Here is a 25,685-nt window from a genome sequence, read left to right as displayed (position 1 = left end):
AGGAAAAAGCGGGTGCCTTAGAGCCTTTCCCCCCTTTTTTTGCAAAGTGGTGCAAGCTTCATTGGCTACACAGAGCAACAGCACGCAAGGGAAACTGGGGTGGGGGAGAATTAAACCCAAATAAATAAATATATATATATTTTTCTCTCCAATGCATGGCATCTTACGCACACAGGCCTCTTCCTCCCTCTTCCTGCCGATCCAGTAAAAAAAAGAGGGCGAGAAAAGGCGCAGAGGCGGCTGTGCAAAAACACAGAGGGGGCTCTTGCCAAACGCGAGGCGGGCGGGCGGCGCCAACCTAAGAAAAGCATTCCGGAGGCGGGGCCGCTAGCCAGCCAGCGAGGGGCGGGGCTGAAAGGCGAGTGGGCGGGGCTTCTCCCCTTGAGCGACGCGGCCCGGCAGCCAGCGGGCTGGCCTCTGGTGGGCGGAGCTCGGCGGCGGCCAATGGCGAGCGGCGCGTGGCCCGGAGCGAGCGCCTCAAATCGCCGCGGCCGCTCAGCTGATTGTTTCTTTCGCAGCTGGAGCGAGGCAGGGAAGAGTTGGCTGGTTCGGGGAGAGCCGAGCCGGCGCTGCAGGCGGGCGGGCGGGCGGGCAGGCAAATATATTCACTGGCAGAGCAAATATATTGATATATATGGATTATTTTTGAAGCTGGATTTGCCAGCAATTGCATGGAGCTGTGAGCCTCTCCGTTGCGGGGTGCAGGGCACCCCCCCCAGTTTTGCACCCCCCCACCCACGCACCCCTTTGCACAACCCCCCCCGATTTGTTACTTTGCAGGGCACCCAAGGGTGCCCCGGGGGTGCCATGGTGCTGCGGGGCCCCGATCCGGGCCCCGATCCCCGCTCCCCGCTGGCCCTGGGACTGAGCACCTTGCACACGCTGCTCTACGCCGGCCTCTTCCTCTTCGCCTACCTGCAACTCTGGCTGCTCCTCTACTACCGGGAGAAGCGGCTCAGCTACCGCACCGTCTGCCTCTTCCTCTGCCTGCTCTGGGCGGCGCTGCGCACCGTCCTCTTCTCCTGCTACCTGCAGGGCGCCCTCCTGCTGCCCCACCGCCAGCCCCGGCTGCCTCCGCTCCCCCGCTGGCTGCTCTTCTGCTTCCCCGTCTGCCTCCTCTTCGCCGCCGGCTGCCTCCTCAATCTCTATTTCGCAGAGGTAAGTGGGATGGGAAGGGTCGTCTCTGTATGTTTCAAATAAATCTATGTTTGTTTGGATTTTTTTTTTTATGCATGGTGTTTTAAAAACAGCAGAACAAAACAAGCGCGCGCGCACCCGGCAGCCCAGGCACGCCCCCCCTTCCTCCTCCTCCTCCTCCTCCTCCGGCTTGTTTGCCTCTTCTTGTTTACCACATTCTGGTGCATCTGCAAAAAAACTTGGGATGGATTTTCCTCCTCCTCCTCCTCCTGGTGTTGGAGAAACCCAAAAGGTTTTTTTTCCCCCTGCAAGCCTTGGCTTGTGTGATCTCTCTTGCAGTTTTTGCAGAGGTTGCAAGCGCACCCGGGCTTGCTGTACAGAGCCCTTGTAGTTCTAGATGTGCATGTAAAATATATGTGCTTTTTTCTCTCCCTCTTTCTCTCCCTCCCTAAGGGGCCAGGGCTTGCAGAGTACCAGCAACAGCCTCCCAGGTTGTCTCAGCTGGGGCAGGGAGCGCTGTCAGCCATTACGTCATCGCTCCGGAGCCTCTCTCTCCCCCCCCCCCTTGTTGCTGCATTCCTCCTCTCCCTGTTTTGCTTTCTCTCCTTCTTCAGTGTCAAGACCTTTGAAAGGATCTGGCTATTAACCCTATTCCCATTTTTACCTGCTTTTGATGGCATCTCCACATCATCATCATCCTAGGAAACTCTCTTCTTTTAAAAACTGTAAGCGAGTTTTGCCACTTTCTATAATCCAGAAGATGAAAGGGTCAGAACTGAAATATTTTTGTGGCTCCCCCCCCCCCCTTCTGCTGGGGTTAATCTCCTACCCCTCCCACCCTGTGTCTTGCTGATCAGCTGTTTCCAAACCCCTGCAAACTCCTCCTGTCTCCCAAAACAAAACAACATTCAATTATCTGGCTTCAAGGTTTGGATGTTCAGTTGAGCAAATTGCATTCCAACCCCTTCGTTGTTGAGTTGGGAGTAGGTTACACCAGGTTCTTTGGGGCTTATTTCTAGGCAGGTACCCAGGACCTACGTACAGCCTTGAACACAAACCTCCTCCTCTCTCCCGATTTCAGTTTTGGCGCCCCTTGTCTGAACAAGATCATGCCCCCCACTCTACAGCAGTTGGCTGAATTTCCTTAAAATTTCCTTTCTTTTGGTGGGTGTGTTTCTTTCGGATCTCAGGCAACACTCCCTCTCTCTGTGTGTACAAAAGTGTCTTGTCACTTAGGATGCGGTGTCAACAATGATTTCATTCTCCCAGGGATGTTCACGTGATAAGCACGAGTGAGAGAGAGGCTGTTATCCCCAGTAAAAAATAAGCACTGACTTCTCAAGGCTTGCTTTTTCGTAAGGTTCTCTCTGGGGTGGTGAATGAGAGTTGATGCCGGAGTAGTAACCTTAAGGCTGCAATCCTCTAGCACCGTTGAGCGTAGTGTTGTTCTTCAAATGGGTGTGCATAGGATCGATGGACCGCAAAATACTGTGCCGCACCTTCCAAGGAGAGGGGGTGACATTTGCAGGTGGCATCACCCATGAAAGGTAAAGGGACCATTAGGTCCAGTCATGGCTGACTCTGGGGTTGCGGCGCTCATCTCGCTTTATTGGCCGAGGGAGCCGGCGTACAGCTTCCGGGTCATGTGGCCAGCATGACTAAGCCGCTTCTGGCGAACCAGAGCGGCGCACGGAAGCGCCGTTTACCTTCCCGCTGGAGCAGTACCTATTTATCTACTTGTACTTTGACGTGCTTTCAAACTGCTAGGCTGGCAGGAGCAGGGACCAAGCAATGGGAACTCACCTCGTCGCAGGGATTCGAACCGCCGACCTTCTGATCGGCAAGCCCTAGGCTCTGTGGTTTAACCCACAATGCCACCTGCTTCCCGGCATCACCCATAGGCATCCCATAATCCTTGTGAAGGCAAGCTAAGAGATCAGGGTGATATTGGCTGGTTTCAGCACTGTTAGGAAAACATGACATACCGGTTGCAAGGTTTTAAGGCTATCGAAGAGAAGCGCTAGAAGAGTCTTGCTCTTCGGAAGGTCTGACTTAAGAGTATTGGGCTTGAAAGTTGTTAAGCGTCAACCCAGACCTCGCTGAAGAGCAGGCTCTTAACCAGGGGTTGGGAACCTAAGGCCCATGGGCCACTACAACTAATCCAGAATGCGGCAGCTAGACTGGTGACTGGGAGCGGCCACCGAGACCATATAACACCGGTCTTTAAAGACCTACATTGTCTCCCAGTATGTTTCCGAGCACAAGTCAAAGTGTTGGTGCTGACCTTTAAAGCCCTAAACGGCCTCGGTCCAGTATACCTGAAGGAGCGTCTCCACCCCCATCATTCTACCCGGACGCTGAGGTCCAGCGCCGAGGGCCTTCTGGCGGTTCCCTCATTGCGAGAAGCAAAGCTACAGGGAACCAGGCAGAGGGCCTTCTCGGTAGTGGCGCCCGCCCTGTGGAACACCCTTCCAGCAGATGTCAAAGTGATAAACAACTACCTGACATTCAGAAGACATCTTAAGGCAGCCCTGTTCAGGGAAGTTTTTAACGTGTGATATTTTAGTGTATTTTTGGTTTTTATGTAAGCCGCCCAGAGTGGCTGGGGAGGCCCAGCCAGATGGGCGGGGTATAAATAATATATTATTATTATTATTATTATTATTATTATTATTTTTATTAACCGGCCAATGAACTGAACCACCCACTAGGCAAGTCCCTGCGCACGGTGCTAAACCAGCGTGGTGCGGGGACTCGCTTCCACGGCACCAGAAATTGCATCTGCACATGCACAGACACTGGGAATCACGGGCATGCGCGTTGCGTGCACACACTCCGACCCACAGAGGGCTCTCTGCTGGAGTGAACAGGCCCAGGCGAGGTAAACCTTGCTGACCCCTGCTCTTAACCTTTTGTGTCCCCTGATTCCCCCCTGGGTAAAGATGACTACTTGTGAGGTGGTAAAAGGTAAAGGGACCCCTGACCATTAGGTCCAGTCATGACCGACTCTGGGGTTTCGCGCTCAGCTTGCTCTATAGGCTGAGGGAGCTGGCATTTGTCCACAGACAGCTTCTGGGTCATGTGGCCAGCATGACTGAGCCACTTCTGGTGAACCAGAGCAGCACACAGAAACACCATTTACCTTCCTGCTGGAGTGGCACCTAATTTCGAGTGGCACTTGTTTTCGAGCTGCTAGGTTGGCAGGAGCAGGGACCGAACAATGGGAGCTCACCCCGTCGTGGGGATTCGAACCACCGACCTTCAGATCGGTAAGCCTAAGGCTCAGTGGTTTAGACCAGTGTTTCCCAACCTTGGGCCTCCAGCTGTTTTTGAACTACAACTCCCATCATCCCTGACTAGCAAGACCAGTGGCAAGGGATGATGGGAATTGTAGTCCAAAAACAGCTGGAGGCCCAAGGTTGGGAAACACTGGTTTAGACCACAGCTCCACCCACGTCCCATGTGAGGCGGTAAAGGCAACAAGAAAAGCTGCGTTCCATGGCAGGACCTCTCTGCTCTGACTGGCAGCCAACAGCTCTCTAAGGTTTCAGATGGGAGGCTGCTCCCTGCCCTACCTGGGGTTACCTGGGACATCCTGCATGCAAGGAAGATGCTCTGACACTGAGCCACAGAGCATGTTGGCATGCAAAGTTATGCACCCATTGGCTGTGCCCTCCTGGAAAGTGCATAGGTCAATTTCCAATGGACTCTGCCCCTGGTGGTTAGTAAGTTGGGGGTTGAGTTCATTTCTGGATTTTCTGCCTCTGGGGGCTCCCCAAAACGTACCGTATTTTTCGCTCTATAGGACGCACCAAACCACAAGACACACTTAGTTTTTGGAGGAGGAAAAGAAGAAGAAAAATATTCTGAATCTCAGAAGCCAGAACAACAAGAGGGATTGCTGTGCAGTGAAAGCAGCGATCCCTCTTGCTGTTCTGGCTTCTGGGATAGCTGCGCAGCCTGCATTCGCTCCATAAGACGCACATACATTTCCCCTTACTTTTTAGGAGGGAAAAAGTGAGTCTAATAGAGCAAAAAATACGGTATTTGACAAGCTTTTTCTCCATGGTGTTCCCCTCAGAATCTAGTGTTAATTAAGGAATCTGGAAGCATGGGGAACCAATCAGAGCGGCTTGAGACCAATGAGTTTAGAGAAGGACAGAGCTCCTTCGGTCTCACAGTGATCTCCTAGGTGTATCTGCACTCCACATTTTTAAACTGCATTCAGTTTGTTTGCAGGTCTAAAGATTGAGCTGATATATTATGGGGTGCAGCAGCGAGGCAGGCCTGTTGACTTTAGACTACAGGGTTAACTGATGTAACAGCTCTTTAAAATCAAATCTGCAGATTAGAAGCACTAGTTCTGAAGGAGGGGGAAATATCTTGTTGATCTCAAGCTTGCAGGGGTCCTCTTCTTCAACCAGACTTAAAGGGTGAAGCCAGCTTTCAAAACGGCAGCTTGAGGTGGAATCTGCCGCAATTCCCTCCTCCTGAACTCTATGAGCTATGAATTCACATCTCAAGTTAACTACAGAGCAAGGATTCTTAGCTTCAGTCCCTAGAGACAGATGGTGGAAACTGGTCTAAACATCTGGCTGCATGGACAGGACAGTATCAAAGAGGAGGAAGACTTGAGACTGATGATTAACCCTGAGCATATCCTGTGCACACTTACTCAGAAAGGAAGACCATTGCTCAAGCCTGTGCGTATTTGCGGAGGGATTTTGGAGAAGTCCCCTATCCCCAAGGAGTTGTTGCCACATAAAAATTCAGGGGTCAGGGATGGGGAGATCAAGCCAATGCAATCCAAATTGCAACTGAGGTGTAACTGGGAACACACAAAAAATGCATGGATATGTGCCCCCTTCTCTAGAGGTCCAGAGGGCGGCAAAACAAGAACAGGGCCTTCTCTGTGGTGGCTCCCTGTCTGTGGAATGCTCTCCCCAGGGAAGTTCACCTGGCACCTTCATTACACACCTTTAGGCGCCAGGCAAAAGCGTTCCTTTTTAACCAGGCCTTTGGTTGATCTTACTGACATCCAACAACGTTTTAGAAAGTGGTTTTGTGCCGGGGGCGGGGGGGGGGAGGTATTGGGTTTCTGCTTTTGGTTTGATTTTATTTGTTGTGGTCTTGTTGTGAACTGCCCTGAGACCTCTGGGTATAAGGCAGTAATCAGTGGCGTAGCGTGGGTTGTCAGCACCCGGGGCAAGGCAAGTAATTTGCGCCCCCTAACCCGTGGATTTGCGCCCCCTAACCTGTGGATTTGCGCCCCCTAACCCTAACCCCCAGATGTTGCGGCCGGCCCCCCCTGCACCCCCCACGCTACGCCACTGGCAGTAATAAAGGTAAAGGGACCCCTGACCATTAGGTCCAGTCGTGACTGACTCTGGGGTTGCGACGCTCATCTCGCTTTATTGGCCGAGGGAGCCGGCGTATAGCTTCCGGGTCATGTGACCAACATGACTAAGCCGCTTCTGGCGAACCAGAGCAGCGCACAGAAACGCCGTTTACCTTCCCACCAGAGTGGTACCTATTTATCTACTTGCACTTTGGCGTGCTTTGAAACTGCTAGGTTGGTAGGAGCAGGGACCGAGCAACGGGAGCTCACCCCGTCACGGGGATTTGAACTGCCGACCTTTTGATCGGCAAGTCCTAGGCTCTGTGGTTTAACCCACAGCGCCACCCACGTCCCACCAACTAATTCATAGGATTCAACTAATTTTATGCACTAGTGAAGTGGGAACTCCTCCCTCTTAACTTTTCCGTATGTGCAACCTGCACCATCCCCAAATCTGCTCCAGAGGGTTGCGGAAGCCCCCAGAAAAAAATAGGCATTAAGGTGAGAAGGCCAGCATGACTAAGCCGCTTTTGGTGAACCAGAGCAGCGCACGGAAACGCCATTTACCTTCCCACCAGAGCGGTACCTATTTATCTACATGCACTTTGACGTGCTTTCAAACTGCTGGGTTGGCAGGAGCAGGGACCGAACAACGGGAGCTCACCCCGTCGTGGGGATTCGAACCGCTGACCTTCTGATCAGCAAGTCCTAGGCTCTGTGGCTTAACCCACAGCGCCACCCGCGTCCCCCATATAAGGCGGTGTATAAGTTTAACAAATAATACAGTATTGGCCCGAATATAAGCCGCGCCCAAATATAAACCACTCCCTTAAAATTCTGCAGGCAATCACACCCATTCTGTTTTGCCGTATGTCTGTTTCAGCAGCGAGATCGTAAAAGCCAATTTTTGTAAGGTCACAAATTTAAGCCGCGCTTTAACTTTTCATGGTCAGAATTTGGAAACAAGGTGAGGCTTATATTCAGGCCAATACGGTAATGATAAAAATGATGATGATTGATGATAATAATAATAATTAATATCAGATATCGGGAGCTTGCCCCAGTTCCATGAGCTACACTTCATGTCATGGAAGGGGGCAGTGAAGATTTTGCTGGAGAACTGGTCCCTTTTACAGATCTGGAATACCGAGTCAGGAAGCTTTGCGTTGCCCAAGAATGCCAGTTTGTCTTCTGCTAGGGAATGATTAAGCAGAAACCACGACTTCCACCATCTCCTTTGTAGAGAATTCTTTAGCTTGCACAGAGCACCACAGTTTGTTTTTTTTATCATAATTTTGATTGAATTTTTCCATATTTCATTTAATTCAATACACATATTCACAACTTATATTATTTGCTCAAGATGAGCTTAGACTTCCTTCTATCTCTTTCTGACATCCCTATAATCTATAACATATTTTTCGCATTCCCGTAGTCATTTCTTTATCCTATAGTCACCTTAAAATATCACACTCTTGTTTACAAATCAACATCTTATTTTCACATTACAAAACATTTCACGTTAATGCTACAAACGTTTTTAAATGAGTACAATTTTCTTTCAGGTAAATAATAAATTTGCTCCAGGCCTTTTGATATTTTTCTTCGGGCCGATTCCTAATTCTCCCCGTCAACTTCGCCAACTCCACAAATTCTACCATTTTTATTCTCCAGTCTTCCAGTGTAGGGTGTTCTTGCTGCTTCCACCTTTGAGCCAGGAGGATTCTCGCTGCCGTTGTGGCTTACATAAATAAATCTACATCTTTTTTATAAATTTCTTCCTCAATTAGCCCTAATAAAAATGCCTCTGGTTTTTTACTGAAGTTATATTTTAGTATCTTTTTTTATTCATTGTAAATAATGTCCCAGAAAGCCTTAACCTTAGCATAGGACCACCACAAAGCACAGAGCACCACACTTGAGAAGCAGGAACTTCAGTGTGTACAGTTTGCACAATTCCCCTCCCTGTTTCTCTTCTTCCTTTCCTCGGCAGCTCTGCATTTTTGCATACCCATAAGACGATCCCTGCAGCTAGATGAGGCCAAAGGCCTTTCTACTTCAGCGGTCCATTCTCATGGTGTCCCACCCTTGGGTAGTTCCCTTTACAGATATTCAGTATTTCAGCTTTCTTTGCTTTCAGGCATTATTATTTTTTTGCTCTCATGCCATAGCTGTCAACTTACAGATTTGAAAATAAGGGACCGGCAGCCTCGAAAATAAGGGATCAGCAGCCAAAATAAGAGATTTTTGAAGCGCAGGTATGTTCAACTTCTGAGCGCCTCCAAGCCAAAGGCAGAAAGCCCAGCCAGCAGCCAAACGAAGCCTCAAGCGGTGGTTCCCACAGCGCAGCAACCCGGCAAAGGGGATGCAGCAAGGAAAACCACCGTCACCTCTCCGCTGGGAAGCGCTGAGCAAAGGCGAGTCCCCAGGCAGCGCGGCTGATTTGATCGGCACAAGGCATGCAAGCTCCACCCCCCAGTCGTTCTTAGACTCCTTATTGGGTGAGCAACGCAGCCAAGCAACACAGTTGGAGCCTCCCTCTTCCCTGGTCGGCAGGGAGGGAGGGAGGGAGAGGAGCTGCTTCCTTTGAAACCCGGGAAATTTAAGGGACAGCAGCGGGACACAGCGCTGGGATAAGGGAGTTTCCCACCAAATAAGGGACGGTTGATAGCTATGTCTCATGCGCGTGCGCGCACACACACACACAGCACTCTGTGTGCATATGTGTCTGTACCAGTCTGCAAAATGTTATTACACAAACCTACGGTGCCGCCGTGCTTGGAATACTGCATGCCGTTCTGGTCAGCTCACCGCAGAAAGGATATTGCACAGCTGAAAAACGCTCAAAAAACAAAAATCACAGAGATGGAGCAACTCTCCAAAGATGAAAGGTTTCCACATTTGGACAGTGCCATAGCTGGGGGGGCTGGATTTGCTAGGGGGGGTTGCCCCAGGTGAAGCCCCAAGAGAGACGCCATTGAGGCTCCCAGCCACTGTGTGTGTACACAAATGCGCTTGGGGCGTGTGGCAAACGGGATCTTTGACTCGGGTGAAATAAAGCCCAGTTTTGCCCCTGATTTTGGGCTTTTTAGCTTAGCGAGAAGGTGAGTGAGGTGGGGCATGACAGAACTGTAAAATTAAGCATGGAGGAAGTGGGTTAGAGAGAATATTTTTATTTCTCTCTTAATCCTAGAACTCAGAGCCAGTGAGTGGAACTGAATGCCGGAGGATTCAGGGCAGACAATAGAAAGGGCTGCTGTCCTTCGTGCTTGGTTCAACTCTGAATTTTACCAAACTGGCCAACAGCTTGGCTTCAAAAAGATTTGAGAAATTCATGGATGTTCGGGCTCTCTCTTGCTACCAGCACCAGTCCTGGTTTCAGGGTTCTCAACATAGGTATCTGGTTGGTGACTGTGAGAATAATAATAATAAAATAATTTTATTTATACCCCGCCCTTCCCGGTTCAGAAAACCGGGCTCAGGGCGGCTAACAACAAATTTTAAACACTTAATTGATGCAACAAAAAACAGCATAAAATACAGTATAAAATGTAAATAACAATAAATTCAGAATTCAAAAATCAATTGAGGGTGGGAATCCATCCAATAAACATTAGATGATCACCAGGGCTAGCTGGCTAAATTAGTCCTGTCTGGGCCAGTGAGGAGACCAGGGGAGAATTAGCTGTGGGATCCCAGAGCAGGTAATCTTCATAAAAAGGGGGAGGGGGAGGGAAGGAAGGGGAATAAAAGATCAGGCTAAGTTCGAATTGAAATCCAGGCGGAATAGTTCTGTCTTACAGGCCCTGCGGAAGGAAGTTAAATCCTGCAGGGCCCTGGTCTCCTGGGACAGAGCATTCCACCAGGTCGGAGCCATCACTAAGAAGGCCCTGGTGGAGGATAGTCTGACTTCCTTAGGGCCCGGGACCTCTAAACTATGGTTATTCATGGACCTTAAGGTCCTCTGCGGGGCAGACCAGGAGAAGTGGTCCCGTAAATACACAGGCCCTAAGCCACAAGAGGATGGATGGGATAGATGGGACTCTGTTCTCATCCAGAAGGCTCTTACATTCATTAAGGAGGAAGAGGGAATGTGTTTCTGGCCTTGTTTCCCTGAGTGAAGGCTGTATTGTGGATTTACAGAGGATTTAAGGAGGATCAGAAACCAGCTGGATGACTCTGAAGGTCCCTTCCAACTCTACAAATCTATGAAACAAAGTGGTATGCCTGCCCCGAAACTTATGCATGCACAAACAGTACGCAAAGTGGGCTTGCTTTAGTTTTTAGTTTTTATATTGAGTTTATTTACAGCGCGCGCACACACACTTGTCGAACTAAACATGAAAACAATAGTACAGAATCAAAAGAAAAACAACAACAAAACACCAAACAAGAAAATACAAATAAAACGTGAGAACGTACGAAAACTTAAACTAAACAAATAATAATATAAATATATACCATATTTCAGTTTTTCTTTTCTTCTAATTGACTTCCTTCATTCTCAACACGGGCTTGCTTATCGTCGTCTTCTTTTTTATATATATATATAATATTTATTGAAATTTTCCATATAATAACAAAACAAAAAGCAAAAATTAAAAAACACAAAAAATATCCAAGAAAAGAAAAACAATTAAAAAACACATAATATTTAAAGAACCTTATCTTCTTTCACCTTATTTCTCAGACCTCCTCCCCCCCCTTCTTGCATTCCAATTTTATTGTCTGCTCAACAAGTTCTTATTCTAATTAATTTAAAAAACCCAATTTTAACTTAATCTTAAACCTTTTTCCTAAAGTCGACCCAAGTTTCCCTTCCACAATTTCCCCACATTCCATAAAAATCGCAAAAATTATAAAAAGAAAAAAGGACTTAACAAACTATATTTTAACACCCTTTGGATTCCCAAATCCCACCCTCCCTTTTCCGGTTTGATCCCCAAATCAGTATCCATCAGTCCATCAATTCTCAGCCTGGATCCCAAACTTCCGAGGCTCCTAAAACTCTTTCCTTTTCACTCTGCCGGATTTTTTGACCATCCTTTGTGTTCAACACCAACTCTCGGGGAAGATCTGTCCCAGTAATGACCATTTTTCTTCCAAGCAGGCCTCTAAATTTAAAAGTGGAGCTCAAATTTTGTTCCTTAAATTTTTTAAAACTGTATGTCCCAAAAGCTCCAACTTCCATCTTGATCTCACTTGTGCTAACAGGCCTCTGATCTGCCTTGATCTTCCACAACATTATAGCTTCACCTTCATTTTCCACCGCTTATCGTCGTCTTCTTTGGTGATCACTCGTAGCTAAGATTGTCTTCCATAAACACGGTTTTAACAATGAGACCGTAAGTGAGAGTGGAGGCCAATTCTGGATCCACACGTCCTTCCACAGTGGGGACACTGGTTTCCCGGCGGGAGTTGATCACGGTGTGGATTTGCCAAGCATCTTATTGTTTTATTGTTGACTTCTGCCTGACTCTGGCTCCTGACAAAATAAGGGGAGAGAGGGCTCTTGTCCTCGAATCCTGCTTGCTGGTTTCCCACAGGCAACTGGTTGGCCACTGTGATAATGGGATGCTGGGCTGGAGGGGCCACTGGCCGGATCCAGCATGTTATGCACTGAAGTTTTCACCCTGGGCCAGCAGGGGCATACTGTAGATAGTTTTCACTCAGGTCCACATATGCAAATAAGGGATTGAAAGTGACGTTCAGTGATTGGATAGTTACAGAAAGTTGTTACCGTTGCGTTGTAGTTGAGCTCTCTATAAGCAGGCTGGCTGAACCCTTCAGTTCAGTTCAGTTCTGTTCTGGCCTGTGAATAAACAAGAGCTGCCTGAAGAATCGCTGTGTCGTCTGATCTGTTCACCCACAACTTGACACAGCAGGTGGTTCTTATGCCCTTAAGTCGCACTACTCAAACCTAGACGTGACCAGAAACACAGCCAGGCTCCAAAATTCACACTTCTCCAGATCGAAACAGCAGCTGAAGCTGTCAGTGTGGATGCTGGAACGCTGGGGCAAACTGCTCAGGGGGACTCATTCCTAGCAGAAAATTCAAAAGAAAACAGGTCCTGGTTTCCTCGTGTATCATGGGGATAAGCTCTCCTTCTTCTTTGGCGATCCCTCATAGCCGAGTAAGATTGTCTTCCATAAACACGGTTTTAACAATGAGTCCATAAGTGACTGTGGAGGCCAATTCTGGATCCACACGTCCTTCCACAGTGGGGACATAGATTTCCGGGCAGGAGTTGATCCCGGTGTGGATTTGCCAAGCCTGCCTTCCTCTCAGTATGTTTCTCCCTTGCGTCCTGAGTTCGAGTGTCTTCGAAGCCCATGACACCTTTGGTAAAGGCTGTTCTCCAATTGGAGTGCTCGCAGGCCAGTGTTTCCCAGTTGTCAGTGCTTATGCTACATTTTTTTAGATTTGCCTTGAGAGAGTCTTTAAACCTCTTTTGTTGACCACCAGCATTACGCTTTCCATTTTTAAGTTCGGAATAGGGTAGTTGCTCTGGAAGACGATAATCAGGCATCTGCACAACATGACCAGTCCGACAAAGTTGGTACATCATCACAAATGCACAACGTAAAGGCTGTCTGGAGGTAGTCCTATGATGGAATAGGGGAAAACCTCACAGAGACCCACTTTTTCTCTCTTTCTGAACAGGTGATCTTCAAAGTGAAGTGTGCCGCCGAATTCAACAAATACAAGTGAGTCTAACCTTTGGGGGTGTGTGCCTTGTAACACATTAGTTGGGTAAAGGGACCCCTGACCGTTAGGTCCAGTCGTGACCGACTCTGGGGTTGCGGTGCTCATCTCGCTTTATTGGCCAAGGGAGCCGGCGTACAGCTTCCGGGTCATGTCGCCAGCATGACTAAGCCGCTTCTGGCGAACCTTCCCGCTGGAGCGGTACCTATTTATCTACTTGCACTTTGTGCTTTCGAATTGCTAGGTTGGCAGGAGTAGGGACCGAGCAATGGGAGCTCACCCTGTCATGGGGATTCGAACCGCCGACCTGATTGGCAAGTCCTAGGCTCTGTGGTTTAACCCACAGCGTCACCCACAGAGCCATCCGCGTGCCGGATTTACATATAAGCTAAACAAGCTATAGTTTAGAGCCCCACTCTCTTGGGGGCCCCAAAAAATTTAAAGGAAGAAAACCTGGATGTACATTTCCAAACGATAAGATTAAAAAACAAATGAAATAAAACCTACATACAGTAACAGTGTTTTGTGTTGTGTAGGCTCCTGTGATGTAAGTCATGGGCCCCGCCTGCTAGCCTGGCTCCCTCAAATATCACTGGTTTGCTCCTTTCTATATATAGGGTGCCTACATTCTGCATGGACTGTTATGTGCAAATGGCTTTAGATACCTATCGGGTGCATAAATTACCATATAGCATATATTCAACACAAAAACCAGCGACAATTTGTTGTTGACAAAGGACAGCTGGACATATAAAGGGCCCCGTTACCTTCAGTAGCTGAGGGCCTCATCAAACCTAAATCCGGCCCTGGCTATGTCCCTTTCCTCCCAGCAGCATCAAGCAAGACAGCAACTGCGGTCCAATGACCAGAAGGCCTCCATGTTGGGACACGGATGGGATAACCTTCTGTTTCCATTTCCAGGGCCACCCTGTACGTGGGCTCCATCCTGACCAGCCTCCTCTTCGTCTTTGTGAATTTGACATGCGCATTGCTGGCGCACGTCGACCTCCCTGAGGACCAGCTGCGGTGGACGGTGTACACCCGGGCTCTGATCAACGACAGCCTCTTCATTCTCTGTGCCGTGCTGCTAGCCTGTTTCATGTGCAAGCTGTCCAAAATGTCTTCGGCCAATGCTTACCTTGAGTCCAAGGTAAGGGACAGCAAGGGTTGGTGGGTTGGTTTGTTGTTGCTCTTGTTGTTGTTGTTGTTGTTATTGTTATTGTTTTCCCTCGCCTTAAACTCTCCCATTTCCAAGGAGTGACGTTGAGTGGCTGGTCTCCGCAAAGGTAGGGTGTGGTTGTTAAAGTGGAAAATTGGTACAGCCAGAAGGGCGGGGTATAAATAATTATTATTAATTATTATTATTATTATTATTATTATTATTATTATTATTATTATTTATTACTTTGGTTCACAAACTTAATCCGTTCCGGAAGTCCGTTCCAAAACCAAAGCGTTCCAAAACCAATGCGTGATTTCCCATCGAGAGGATTGCAAAACGGATTAATCCGTTCCAGACTTTTAAAAACGACCCCTAAAACAGCAATTTAACATGAATTTTACAGCTGTCCATAGAGGCGCAGGTTAATTCTGTGTCCAGGGCAGCTGTTTATCAGCCTGCGTAGCAGATGAAGCTCCTGTATATCTGAAGTCCTGTATATCTGAAGGAGCGTCTCCAACCCCATCATCCAGCCTGGACACGGAGGTCCAGCTCCGAGGGCCTTCTGGCGGTTTCTTCACTGCAAGAAGTGAGATTACAGGGAACAAGGCCTTCTCGGTGGTGGCGCCCGCCCTGTGGAACACCCTCCCATCAAATGTCAAAAGAAATAAACAACTTTCTGACGTTTAGAAGACATCTGAAGGCAGCCCTGTTTAGGGACGTTTTTAATGACCGATGTTTTAATGTACTTTTAATCTTTTGTTGGAAGCCACCCAGAGTGGCTGGGGAAACCCAGCCAGATGGGCGGGGTACAAATAATAAATTATTATTATTATTATTATTATTATTATTATTATTATTATTATTATTATTATTGAGTCTGACAGCAGAGCAAGAGCCACTTTCATTTCCCTACCCATCCACAACTCTTTTTATGGACGCTACCTGCCTCTCTGACTCTTTCCCTTTCCTGCCTCTGTGGAATGTTTGTGAACGTTCCGTGACCCTGCAGCCCATTTCTCAAGTTCCAACAGGCAGGCTGCCCGTACGGAATGGGCAAGAAAACACACCAAAGTAGCTCTGAATAAATTTGCATCAATTAGCATAGAATATTCATGGAGCACAGTCCGTTGTGCACGGAGCTTTACGGGCTTAACCAAAGCGAGAACAGACAGGTCTCTACCCTGGGTGACGATCTCTAAGGACATGGCGTCTCGGCTCCCCCCCCCCCTCGCTCCATGCTTGAACCGGTTGCTTTTATCTCGTGTCTGAAAATACCGTATTTCGCGCTCTATAAGATGCACCAGACCATAAGACGCACCTAGTTTTGGGAGGAGGAAAACAAGAAAAAAAATATTCTGAATCCTGCATTCACTCCATAACACACACACACACACATTTCCCCTTACTTTTTAGGAGGGAAAAAGTGAGTCTTATAGAGCAAAAAATACGGTAAGTGTCTGTGCCAACCAGTCATTACATAGGGTAGTAAGAGCATTCCTCTCCATCTTCGAGGCTGGTAGAGTAAAAGATTCCTTCTCTATCGCTTCTGATTCTTTGTGAATTTGACATGTTCAAATATTTAAAAGCTGTTTTTCTTAAAAGAAAGAAAGATGAACAGCTCTTCTGGTTCAGTTCTCTCGTGAACAATTTACCCAGCGTAAAAACAACCACTTAAGAAGAAAGATCTGAGCACCAATGTGCTGTATTTTTAATGCCCTCTTTCAGTGTATATGTGTTTTTCTTTTTTTAAAAAAAAAAAAACTAGGGCACATCTGTCTGCCAAGCCTTGCTTGTGGGTTCTGTCGTCCTCCTCCTGTACTCCTCGAGGGCTTTCTATAACCTGGTGGCGGTGGCGATCTCGCCGGATCACGTGCCCAGCCCCTTCAACTATGGCTGGGATAACCTTTCGGATAAGGTCAGTGAGCTTTGATTCCAGGTGTTTCCGAATTTCCATATAAGAACAGAAGAAGAGTCAGTGGCCCGTCTAGTCCAGAAATCCTGTCTTCACGTTGGCTGAGCAGATGCCTGTGGGAAACCCACAGTTAGGATTCGAACACAAGACAAGCTCTGCCCCAAGGTTGTTTCCTGCAACTGGTATTCAGAAGCTTTGCTACCTCCAACTGTAGGGGCAGAGTGCAGCCTTTGTGGCTAGCAGCCCTTGATAGCCCTCTCCTCTTCCATGAACTTGTCCAATCCTTTTTTAAAGCCCATCAGTACGTTTCTGAGCACAATTCAAAGTGTTGGTGCTGACCTTGAAAGCCCTAAACGGCCTCAAAGGTCCAGTATCCCTGAAGGAGCATCTCCACCCCCATCATCCAGCCTGGACACTGAGGTCCAATGCCGAGGGCCTTCTGGCAGTTCCCTCGCTGCAAGAAGCCAAGTTACAGGGAACCAGGCAGAGGGCCTTCTCGGTGGTGGCACCCGCCCTGTGAAACACCCTCCCACCAGATGTCAAAGAGAAAAACAACTACCAGACTTTTAGAAGACACCTGAAGGCAGCCCTGTTTAGGGAAGCTTTTAATGTTTAATAGATTGTTGTATTTTAATATTTTGTTGGAAGCCACCCAGAGTGGCTAGGGAAACCCAGCCAGATGGTTGGGGTATAAATAATAAATTATTATTATTATTATTATTATTATTTTATTATTATTATTTAAGGTGGTGGCTGTCATGGCCTCCTGTGGCAATGAGTTCCATAGTTTAACTGTGCACCATGTTGAAAAGTACCTTCTCTCTTATCGTTCCTGAATCTTCTAAATAAGAGGTGTCCCGCAATGGAAGTCTGTACTCGTAGGACAGTCATCAAGGACAGTCCCAGACACAGCGTAGCCCATGAGTAGGCAAATCTAAGGCCTGGGGCCCGGATCCAGCCCAATCGCCTTCTAAATCCGGCCCCCGGACGGTCCAGGAATCAGCGTGTTTTCACATGAGCGGAATGTGTCCTTTTATTCATAAAATGCATCTCTGGGTTATTTGTGGGGCCTGCCTGGTGTTTTTACAGGAGTAGAATGTGTGCTTTTATTTAAAATGCACCTCTGGGTTATTTGTGGGGCATAGGAATTCAATCATTTATCCCCCCAAAAATATATTCAGAGGGACAGTGGACCAGCCCCCTGCTGAAAAGGTGTGCTGACCCCTGGCCACTGTAACCTATCTCCTTGAGTGCTGGACTTGAATCCATGCCCTGTTCCCGCAGGTTCGAGGCGAAGAAGCTGGAAGCGAAGAATACGTGGTTTTTGGGGTCGTCTTGTTCCTCTGGGAATTTGTCCCTACAGCATTCCTGGTTCTTTTCTTCCGGGCTCAGAGGATCGCACAGAACTTGGTACGATCACGCAGGGTTTGCATGGATCATCTACTTTTCCCAGTTAAAAACAGAGCATGCCCCTCAAACTGTGAAGACCGCCTCGAAGGGAAATTATTATTATTTTTAAAGAAGATTTTGTTGAAGCAAATCAAACAAATTGATAGAGCGGAAGTAATGGAAGCAGCAAGAAGCAGCACAGTATATCTAAGAGAGGCTTAATATTTGTTTGGTGGGGTATTGAAGACCATGGGGAAAACAAAGTTTCACCACTGAGAGGGAGTTTCAGGAGTCTGTATTTGTTGTGCGTAAGATAAAATCCCTCCAAAATAGGATTTTGGCGGTGGGGTGGGTGTGTGCTACATTTCTTTCTTTTCTTTTCTTTTTATTTTCAGTGCAAAATTACAACAAAAATTATAAACATTGAATCCAAAATAAAACAGTACAAACAAGGGAAAAAAACACAAGAGGAAAAAAGAACACAAGAAACAGAAACACACATCTACAAATAAAACCATATAATCATTCTAATCTAATCATTACATATATACCGTATTTTTCGCTGTATTAGACGCACCAGATCATAAGACTCACCTAGTTTTTAAGGGAGGAAAACAAGAAATAAGAAAGGAACACAAATAATTTCCCTGAGCTAAGAGGGAACGCTACTCCATCTTCGCTCAGGAGGCTTTGCAGGGCTATCCCTAAAGCCAGGATCGGTGCGCACCGATCCCTTTTGCCCTCCTGGCTTCAGCAAAAGAAAGCCTCTGGCTTCCCCCCGACCTCCCGGAAGAGCCGCGCGCTCTTTAAAGGGAGCACAGCTCTTGGGGGCTTTTCTGGGAGGTGGGGGAAGGGACAGAGCCGTACACTCTGTCCCTTCACCTACCTCCCGCAAAAGCCAGGGATAGCTATGCGAAGCCTCCGCAGGGCAGCGGGATGAAGGCTCCCCTTGCCCGGGAGAGGCTGCGCACGGCTAAGGCTCCCCCAAGAGCCGCGCTCCCTTTAAAAAGCGCGGGGAGTGTGTGTGTGGCTCCATGGCTGTCAACTTACTGATTAGAAAATAAGGGACCGGCAGCCTCGAAAATAAGGGATTTTCAAAACATGGGTATGTTCAACTTCTGAGCCCTTCCGAGCCAAAGGCAGAAAGCCCAGCCAGCAGCCAAACGAAGCCTCAAGCGGTGGTTCCCACAGCGCAGCAACCCGGCAAAGGGGACGCAGCAAGGAAAACCACCGTCCCCTCTCCGCTGGGAAGCGCTGAGCAAAGGCGAGTCCCCAGGCAACGTGGCCGATTTGATTGGCACAAAACATGCAAGCTCCACCCCCCAGTCGTTCTCAGACTCCTTATTGGGTGAGCAACGCAGCCAAGCAACAGTTGGAGCCTCCCTCCTCCCTGGCCGGCAGGGAGGGAGGGAGGGAGGGAGAGGAGCTGCTTCCTTTGAAACCCCGGAAATTTACGGGACATCATCAATAAGGGAGAGCAGCGGGACACGGCGCTGGGATAAGGGAGTTTCCCACCAAATAAGGGACGGTTGACAGCTATGGTGCGGCTCTTGGGGGCTTTTCCCCGAGGAGGGAGAAGGGCAGACTTTCTCCCTCCTTGGGGAAAAGCCTCAAAGAACTGCACACACGCTCTACGCGGCTCTTTAAAGGGAGCGCTGAGCAGAGCCTCCCGCCTGCATTCGCTCCATAAGATGCACACACATTTCCCCTTACAGTGGTACCTCGGGTTAAGAACTTAATTCGTTCTGGAGGTCCGTTCTTAACCTGAAACTGTTCTTAACCTGAGGTACCACTTTAGCTAATGGGGCCTCCCGCTGCCGCTGTGCAATTTCTGTTCTCATCCTGAAGCAAAGTTCTTAACCTGAGGTAATATTACTGGATTAGCAGAGTCTGTAACCTGAAGCGTATGTAACCCCAGGTACCACTGTACTTTTTAGGAGGGGGAAAGTACGTCTTATAAGTGCAAAATACGGTGTATATACATACTGACTTCTTTCCTTCATTCCTAAGACCTTAATTTTTTTCCTATTTCTAGGTTGTTGTGTCTAATGTATATTACCTCTTTTTTACACCATTTTTCGCTTTCTTTAACCCTGCAAAGCATTATTCATTCCATACTGATATGCTTACTCCAGAACAGGGGGCTGTGTGCTACAGTTCTTTGGCAGCACATTCGTTTAACGAGTTATTTTTTCAGCTAATGCTAAGCTCCACACATTTTTACATCAAAGCAAACGTTGCAAATTCTGCAAGGTTCTCCCCCCCCCCACCCACTGAAAGAGGAAAAGGAAATTAAAAGAGACTTTCCTCCCCAACTCCCCCTAAGTGGGATGCTTCCCAAGACTGTCTGCACCCCAGACCCATGTTCTAAGATCGCTGTCTGTTTTGCTCACTTAGCTAACAGCCTCTTTTAACCAAACAGGCGCCAGCTGGAATGATAAACAGCCACAGCTACAACTCCCGCGCCTATTTCTTCGACAATCCAAGGCGGTACGACAGTGACGACGACCTTCCGAGGCTCAGCGGAGGAAGGTAGCGCGGTTGACGGGGGGAGAGGGCGTTTTGTCGGCAGCCCACTTCAAAGCGTAGGGAACGGCTGTATGGCTCAGTGGGTAGAGCACGTGCTTTAGAACAGGCATAGGCAAACTCGGCCCTCCAGATGGGTTTTTTGGGACTACAATTCCTGTCATCCCTGACCACTGGTCCTGTTAGCTAGGGATGATGGGAATTGTAGTCCCCAGACATCTGGAGGGCCTATGCTTTGCCTATGCCTGCTTTAGAAAGTTGTGTAGTTGTTTATTTCATTGATGGGAGGGTGTTCCACAGGGTGGGTGCCACTACCAAGAACCTCTACCTGGTTCCCTATAATCTCACAGCAGGGTGGATTTGATTTAAATCAAATGGATTTAAATCACAATTTAAATCACTAGTCAGTAAGATTTGATTTAAATCTTTTTTTTTACAGAAAGACTCATTCTTGCTGGTAGTCTTAATATTTACAACCAGATGAAGGTTTCATTTTTTGAATAATGAATATTCAGAGTAGCTTTTACAACATCAAAATTTACTGATTTGGTCATACTATTAGAAATACATAGACAAGTAATTATGAAATTATTGTGAGGTTTAATCAGTTAACTGTTTAATCAGTTAACTGCTGTACTTTATTGGAAGGAGAAAAAAAATCAGTTCCTTAACAATATATTTAACTAAAACGATAACAATATAGCATATGTACCCATGTTTGTTAACTGCTGTGGTTAAACAATTATTTTATAAAAAAACTTAAGTTTTAGCACATGACTTAAATAGACTATAATGTAACTTAAACAGAAAACTACCTTTAGCTGTCAGGGATGATGGGAATTGTAGTCCCTAAACAGCTGGAGGTTTGGCCTTTCATTGGTTTAGGTGTAGCCTTATTAGAGTTCACCGATTGGGTCTGCGTTGCTCCCGGACAGGAGGAAGGAAGTCAAATGACACCAAGGTTAGTTCAAAGAAAGAGTTTATTCTGCTCTCCGGATAGCAGAAGGCACTTGCGTGGTCAGTCCACAGCAAGTCCCAAGAAATGAGAAATTTCATGCAGTATATATATCCTCCAGGCACCCTCTCCCCCCTTCCCCAGGAATCCAGCCACGTCAGCTTGTACACGCAGGTTGACATCACAGATGTTCCTGCTCCGGCACTCTTAACCATAAAAGGGTTTTCCTTCCTGTACTTCTGACCATAAAAGGATCTTCCTGTTCCTACTCTTATCTTGGAGCAAGAGGTCACCATCTCCAAGAACACCCTCTGGCGCTGTTCCCAGATTAAGTCTGTGCACCTTTGTGGTCAGGATATAAGATAAGGCACAGACGTGTCTTCCCTGTTCTACTGGTACAGTCAAGGCCATTCTTGCCGTCACAAACTGATAAAGGAGAGGGCTCTGAGCACTTGTTTATACAGCTGGGTTTTTGGCTCACGAGCTCAAGTTAAAGCATTTTAGCTAAGGAAAAATAAGGATTTTGGTGCAGTTTCAAACTGCCTGCACAGTCAGTTTTGGGTTTGGGAAACCCATTCCTTCATTGGTGCATTTGGTTTTGGACTGGTTTTCCCGGACCCGCAGGACTTCCCTCCTGTCCTTTTTCTCTGCAGCTTGGCTACCCCCCAGAGCTCCGGCTGGTACGGTTCCTTGACGGGGAGCGACAGCTGCGTCATGATCCCGCCGTTGGTGGCCCCTCCGATGGACGTGACCCCGCTGCTTTTCACCCACGGGAGCCTGGATTCGAGAAGCCACCCGAACCCCCGCCTGGTGCCGTAGGACTGGAACTCGCGTGCCTCTGGGGGGCTGCGCCTGGGTGGGAAGCGGACGGAGCAGGCCTCCAACCAGGTGTGCAGAACTCGGGCGGCAGCTCCCCGCTGGGTCCCCAAATACCTAGCATGACTCCCGAGGTTTCCGGGACGTGGGAACGGAAGGACGGGGGCTTTGCAAAGCCAACTCTTCTTGCCAAGTGGTACTTGCAATGATGGAAGCCGGCGAGTTCAAACCACAGCCCTATAGTATTTCGTTTCAGTGGGTCGGGCCTTCCAGATAGGGATACCACCTTGGCAACCAAAAACAGCAGCACAGACCTTTGCTGGCAGACCTTGATGGCTGATAATTTGCACTTTTAACCGAACTTTCCCAAGGAATGCTCCTTCTCCCTGCCAGTCAACTGTCTCCATCAGCTCGGGAAGACGGTTCTGGGTAACCCTTTTAATTGCACATCCATAGCTGGGGAAGTTTGTTCGGTCTTCCTGCGATGACTGGAGCATCTCTGCGTACTAACGGTGGGGACGTTTTGGGTCGGGTGGGGAATTCCTTGCTTCCAAACTTTTCAGAGTTTTAAAATGCGGAAACCATAACACACACAAAAAGAAAGAATGTTAACAAGTGTGGCACAAGTGTCGTGGTCTCACAAGGGTTAAGTTACCTTGCAGCTATACTTTTACTATCAATCTGTTTATTCCTGGGGCTGTTGAAACCAATTATTCATATCTATATTTTTTTGCATGTGGTTTGAAGCCCCTTGCGACCGACTGACTTATGTTGAGCATTGATTTATAAAACTAAAAAACTTGGTTCACACACTGGGGAAAGCAGAGCTGTTACTCGGTGGTGCTTTTTTATTTTGTTTAAGACAGAATGGCTCCATGAGGACCATTTGCCTGCTTGCTATGGATATTGCAGAGGCACCTGAGGTTGATACCTCGGCTGCTTTTAGCCAGCCAGCTACAGGTGTGGTCCGGGATGGGAGAGCCTTCTTAGGGTTCGCTTAGCAGCCGGGAAGCAGCACGGTTAGCATTTGGACTGCTTAGCAATCACGAAATAGCACTGTCATCTGCAATGGAGAAAAAGTTTGGTTGTACTCTCTAACAGAGTTGAAGAAAACTTTCCCTCTTCTCCTTTACTCCCTGCTTCTTCTTAATAGAGAAGTGTAGCCATTGATGCATCTTCTGGAAGATTTTGCAGTTCATGGCAGTCAGCAGAGACGGGGATAGGGGGCGGTTGCCTGTTTATAATGCACACAGCTGTGTTGTCTAGAGAAGCTGCAATCCGTCCATTTTTTAAAAATCCAAGCTGGGAAAGTATACTCTTGAGTGGATAGTATTGGGATAAAGTGAAGACTCCCTAAGGGTCAAGAGGCAGGCTGGATGAACCCCTTCTTATATTGGGTCATTTCCACCACCTTCTGGCTGCAAAAATCTGATTCTGCTCCCTTGTGACGGAATGAAGACATGTCCCCATTGCACAGAAGTTCAGACCCAGAGTTGGAGCTCACTGTTCCACCAGGTTGCGTGCATTCTGCTTCTCAGGCAGTTTGAGAACCAGGTGAGTTATCCCTAACATTGAGAGGCAGGAGGCAGTGTCTTGCCAAACTTGGCCCTCCAGCTGTTTTGGGGACTACAACTCCCATCATCCCTAGCTAACAGGACCCAGTGGTCAAGGATGATGGGAATTGTAGTCTCAAAACAACTGGAGGGCCAAGTTTGGCCAGGCCTGCTCAAAGTGAACGTGACTTCAGCAAAAAGTGCCGATTTTAAAATTTGTTGGGGGGTGTCGTGCATGCGAAAGTGCCCGAACAAGTTTAGGTTCTTGCACAAGCTCTTCACCCAAATAACTGTTTGCAGCTCAGCCTCTTCAGAGATCTGGGGAATCTTTCACCCATCAACTGGACTATAGTTCCCAACATCCCTGGCCATTGGCCGTGCTTGCTGGGACTGATGGAAGCTGTAGCTCAGCGGCACCTGGTGTGTCCAACCCCCCCCCCCAAAAGAAACACCCCTGGGCTGAGGTCATGTGCTGGAGAATAGCTGGTTTGGGGGCCTAAAGCCATCAAGGTTGTCAGCAAATTCCACTCCCAAGTGATGCTAACTTGCCAAAGACTTGCTGGGAGACGTTTGCTTATTCCTAGCGCTGTGCTCACAAATTCAGGCGTCTTGTGTAATATAAATAATAATGATTTTATTATTTATTCCTTGCCCATTGGGCTGGGTTGCCCCAGATTTCTTGACTTTGCACAGATTTCTTGACTCTGGTTTTTTTCTGTTCAGCTCACTCTGACCAACCAGAGCATTTTGCTGCTCTTTGGGACTTAGTTCAGAGGCTGCTTTGGGAAATGTGTGGAGGTTCATCTCCATTAGCAGACTCTTAACAGCCCCAGGACAAAAAGGATATTTCCCCGCCTCAAGGTACTCATGGATCAAAACTTCAGGTGCCATCTGTAAGCGTTTGTTTAGGAGAGAAACATATCTCATTCCAGCAGCTCTTTTGCTTTTCAGACCTCAAGATATCTTCCCGGGGGTAGAACTGTGTAGCTGTCCCTTTCAATTCGCAAGCTAAGCCTGATACCCCGTGAGGATATCTGGCTGGAATAATGGGTGTATCTCCTGTTCACAGATTGAGAAGGAAAACTACATGTTACACCAGTTTCTGAAGTCACGCCGAAGTGCTGGCAACTTTTCAAGAGTGGCTGCAGGTTGAGATAATAGCATTAAACTCTAGTTTAGTGTTACAGGGCCAAGCCTAGGGCCTCCACCCTGACAGACTTGTGTTCTCCTCCTCCAATGTAGCTTTCACCGCTTTTTAAAATTTAAATTAACCAGTTTAGCATTGTGTCCGAGTGCTAACCTGTGGCTAATCTGATTGGAACGAGCCAGCTTCATAAACTGTGTTTTGAAGGAAACCTCACGTCGCGCTTTGCGGTAGGGAAAAACACCCGAGCTGTTCTCTTGCAACAGTAAACTGTGGTTTTTAGCGTTGCATCAGGGCCCTGTCAGGGTGGCCATTTTGCAGGGGGGGGGAGGCGGATTCGTAAACATGTTAGTGTCGACATGTGAGATTTGACAGCTGCCAAATTTTAAGCATCTCTTGAAAAAGGCCATATTGGCTATAAGCGCTCTCCCTCCCTCCCTATCCCAAGCTAATGTGTGACTAGGAACCCCACCCCACCCCGGCATCAATTGATCCCTGACTCGGGTGAAACAAGTCCTGTCTCAAACTCTGTGCTGCTCTCCTTAACCCCCCCAAGGCAGATCGAGCTATTAACACCCCTCACCCACCTGTTTTCTTTTCCGCTTTTAAGAGTTTTACAATGCACTGGGAGCACTTTATAATTTTTGTTTCGTAGGCAGGAGGAGGGCATTGTGTTAAGGGCTATGAGCTCTTTATCCAACGTTTTGCACTGAACTGCATCGACTAAACCTGATCTTTCCCACTTGTCGGAGCCACTGTCGGTTAGGACAGCGGGGTGGGGTTGTAGAATGGAGAAGTAGGGATGGCTGACGAGAGGTGGGCGCCCTTTTTGTTCTCGTGGACAGCTTCTTATTTAAAGGGACAAATCCTGCCATGTGCGAGAGTTCGCCCGTTCGTGGTATGGTTTGAGGGGCGCCATTTTGCCAGCTGTCCCTTCAGCCCTTGGGAGCCTGCGCCTAATGAATGTACCCCACGCTTAAATCTCCCTCACTCTGAACTGTAATGCCATTCATGTTTTGGAAATAAAGGTTTGTTTTTCTCTTGTGA

The 25,685-nt window shown here is 47.8% G+C and overlaps 1 protein-coding gene across 1 annotated transcript; it reads left to right on the top strand.

Annotated features, from left to right (window-relative positions):
• The first annotated feature begins 721 nt into the window (after window positions 1-721).
• GPR137C (G protein-coupled receptor 137C) lies at window positions 722-25,685 on the top strand. The gene is made up of 7 exons (XM_081864375.1): window positions 722-1,158; window positions 13,140-13,183; window positions 14,103-14,331; window positions 16,109-16,258; window positions 17,540-17,665; window positions 20,067-20,176; window positions 21,779-25,685. The coding sequence occupies exons 1-7, from the start codon at window positions 808-810 to the stop codon at window positions 21,942-21,944; spliced, it is 1,176 nt and encodes a 391-aa protein (XP_081720501.1). The 5' UTR covers window positions 722-807; the 3' UTR covers window positions 21,945-25,685.

The sequence above is a fragment of the Podarcis erhardii genome (assembly GCF_964252035.2).
Source record: "Podarcis erhardii genome assembly, chromosome: 1".
In the NCBI taxonomy this organism is placed as follows: domain Eukaryota; kingdom Metazoa; phylum Chordata; class Lepidosauria; order Squamata; family Lacertidae; genus Podarcis; species Podarcis erhardii.
The sequence above is the reverse complement of the archived record's forward strand: the minus strand, read 5'-3'. Positions and strand labels throughout refer to the sequence as shown.

Bases quoted from the DNA above. Each gene is read 5' to 3' on its own strand.
- GPR137C (XM_081864375.1), top strand. From the start codon at position 808: ATGGTGCTGCGGGGCCCCGATCCGGGCCCCGATCCCCGCTCCCCGCTG. The intron at 1,159-13,139 runs GTAAGTGGGATG...CTTTCTGAACAG, and splicing joins TCAATCTCTATTTCGCAGAG to GTGATCTTCAAAGTGAAGTG. The intron at 13,184-14,102 runs GTGAGTCTAACC...TTCCATTTCCAG, and splicing joins GCCGAATTCAACAAATACAA to GGCCACCCTGTACGTGGGCT.